The 2525-nt window shown below is 51.5% G+C and overlaps 1 protein-coding gene across 1 annotated transcript; it reads left to right on the top strand.

Annotated features, from left to right (window-relative positions):
* Positions 1-86: 86 nt before the first annotated feature.
* On the top strand, positions 87-2056 carry GL218_09623 (hAT family dimerization domain protein; the record flags this gene model as incomplete). The annotated part of the gene is made up of 1 exon (XM_033586456.1): positions 87-2056. A coding segment is annotated over one exon (1970 nt), but the record flags the coding sequence as incomplete, so codon positions are not given.
* Between the last annotated feature and the right edge of the window lie 469 nt (positions 2057-2525).

A 2525-nucleotide genomic window follows, 5' to 3' on the forward strand; every position in this document is an offset into this window, starting at 1 on the left:
TGACGAGCGACGAATCCGATGTGCTTGCCATGCCATCAACCTCAGCGTGCGGGCCACGCTCTATGGTTCTAAGCGGGACAATTTAGCTGCGATTGTCGAAGCTGATGACGGCGACGAGGACGATGTGGAGGAACGGGTAGATCAAGCTATTGACGAGGTGCTGGATAGNCAAATACATTTTTCCTTCGACGGCTGGACGTCGAAATCCTACGTGTCATTCCTTGGGATCAACGCGCAGTTTGTTGATAGCGACTTCGCCCAGCACCGAATCCTCCTTGGGCTTCGACCCCTTAGCGGGCGACATACTGGCGCATGTCTTGCTGATGAGGTAGCGGATACGCTTGCATTCTGGCAAATCGATGATCCTGAAAAGATCGGGTACTTTACTCTCGACAACGCAGCAAACAATAATACGTGCATCAAGGAGCTCGCATTCGAGTACGGCTTCTCTCCTGAAGAGCGACGAATCCGATGTGCTTGCCATGTCATCAACCTCAGCGTGCGGGCCACGCTCTATGGTTCCAAGCGGGACAATTTGGCTGCGATTGTCGCAGCTGATGGCGACGATGAGGACGATGAGGAGGAACGGGTAGATCAAGCTATTGACGAGGTGCTAGATGGAGAGTTGAAAGATGACGAAGACGAGACATGGCCCGGCGTTGCTGTTAGTAACCCAACCGAAGACTTCACATCTTCCCACCCGGCTCCAGAAGAGATTAATGGCACCACGTTCAGGGAGTATAGCCGCAGCGGCGCAGCGGGAATGCTGCATAATATTGGGCTTCAACTGCGAGGGAGCCCACAATTGTATGAACAATTTCTGCAGTCTCAACGCAAAGAATCCGGTAGGGAATCAACGCTCCACTGGGTATTTAACAATGCCACCCGATGGGACTCAGACAAGCGCATGATGGAGAGAGCTCTCCGCCTCCGTCCGGCACTTAATACATTTTTCAATGACGTTCAGAACCGCTGGGAATCTGAGGGTGCTTGTGAGAACACCAAGCCAGCGGTTCTTCAGTATCGGCTAAGCGGGTACGACTGGAAGGTTATCGAGATGCTGGTCAAGCTTCTAAAGCCTTTTGAAATTGCCACAAAGCAGCTTCAGGGCAGCGGTGTTCCCGGTGAGAGATCGACCTGTGGCAGTTTCGACGAGTATTTCCCTGTTTTCGAGATGCTTCTTGACCATCTCGAAAGTGCCATCGAAGGCACGATCTATGAGGAAATGGAGGACCCGGCGACCAAGAAGAGGACTGATGTCGAGGTTGCCATTTACGAGGGACTTGATAACAGAACTCGGAGATTGTTCAAGGTTTTTATTAAACTAGGGTGGAAGAAACTTCACAAGTACTATGCTCTCCTGACGAGTGGTGCATATGCGGGCGCCGTTATCTTTAACCCCGCGAAGAAGTGGCGTTTTCTTGACCAACTGTGGTCTCGAGTCCCTGCTCGTAAGGCGCAGGGTTGGCGAGCTGACTACGAAGAGAAGCTCCTGCAGATCTGGGAGAACAATTATAGGGGACGTGATGTTGGTAATATCGCCCTTGACACAAGCGATGAAGCCCCAATGGATTACATCGAGCGCAGGCTTGCAAGGAGCACCGCCAGCTCGACATATGGCAAGAATCCACTTAGCGCCGCCTCCCACCCCCGCAAGACCGCCCGAAAGTCGAAACAGACGACCGTGGAGACAGCGATGGATGACGAATATTCCAGGTACTGTGCTGAGGATATCGTCAACAGTCAGTACTATAGGAGCAGACCAGTCGATTGGTGGAAAACCAACGCCTACCGCTACCCTCGGTTATCCATTATGGCTGTTGATATGCTCAGTATCCCCTCATCGTCTGCAGAGAGCGAGAGGACATTCAGTAGTGCAGGATTGATGACGGCACCGTTGAGAGGCAGGTTGGCCAGGGAGATAGTGGCTATGGCTCAGTGTATCCGCTCATGGAGTAAGGCTGGGATCTACACGCCTTCGCTGCCCTTGTTTGAACTAGGTGATGATGAATGGGTTGGNGTATTGGCGTCACTGAAGAACGGGAGCGACCCCTGATATATAGTCCCTATTTTCAATGAATTGATTATCCTCCGCAACATCTGTTGATTCATGTGTAATGGGCTGGGCCAAGCCAGGCTTACGTACTCATGAAACCATGGGAAGACACGCTCCGTGTTTCTTGCTCCATGATGTACTTCAGGAAGCTTGTAAAAAGAGCCTTGACAGAGCACTGCTGGCCGATACACATGTCACGAATCACGATAGTTTGTGGCCTCCATTTTGACAGGCATTAATGACTGCTCGATCGAATTCGCTTCGAGTTCGAGTCGAATTTCATGAAGCCTTGGCATCGACTCGAATGGCTGTTGCATGATTCGATGTCGAATCTATGGGACACGCGCTAGATTCGAAGCGAATCACATATGACTGCACTCGAGTCGAACGCCAGGCCGTCGAATCGAGCAGCACCACTGGGCATTCGATACGATAGATTCGTAAGATGTCCATCCCTGCCAATACCTAT

The sequence above is a fragment of the Daldinia childiae genome (genome assembly GCF_008694065.1).
Source record: "Daldinia childiae strain JS-1345 chromosome Unknown Scaffold63, whole genome shotgun sequence".
Classification (NCBI taxonomy): Eukaryota; Fungi; Ascomycota; class Sordariomycetes; order Xylariales; family Hypoxylaceae; genus Daldinia; species Daldinia childiae.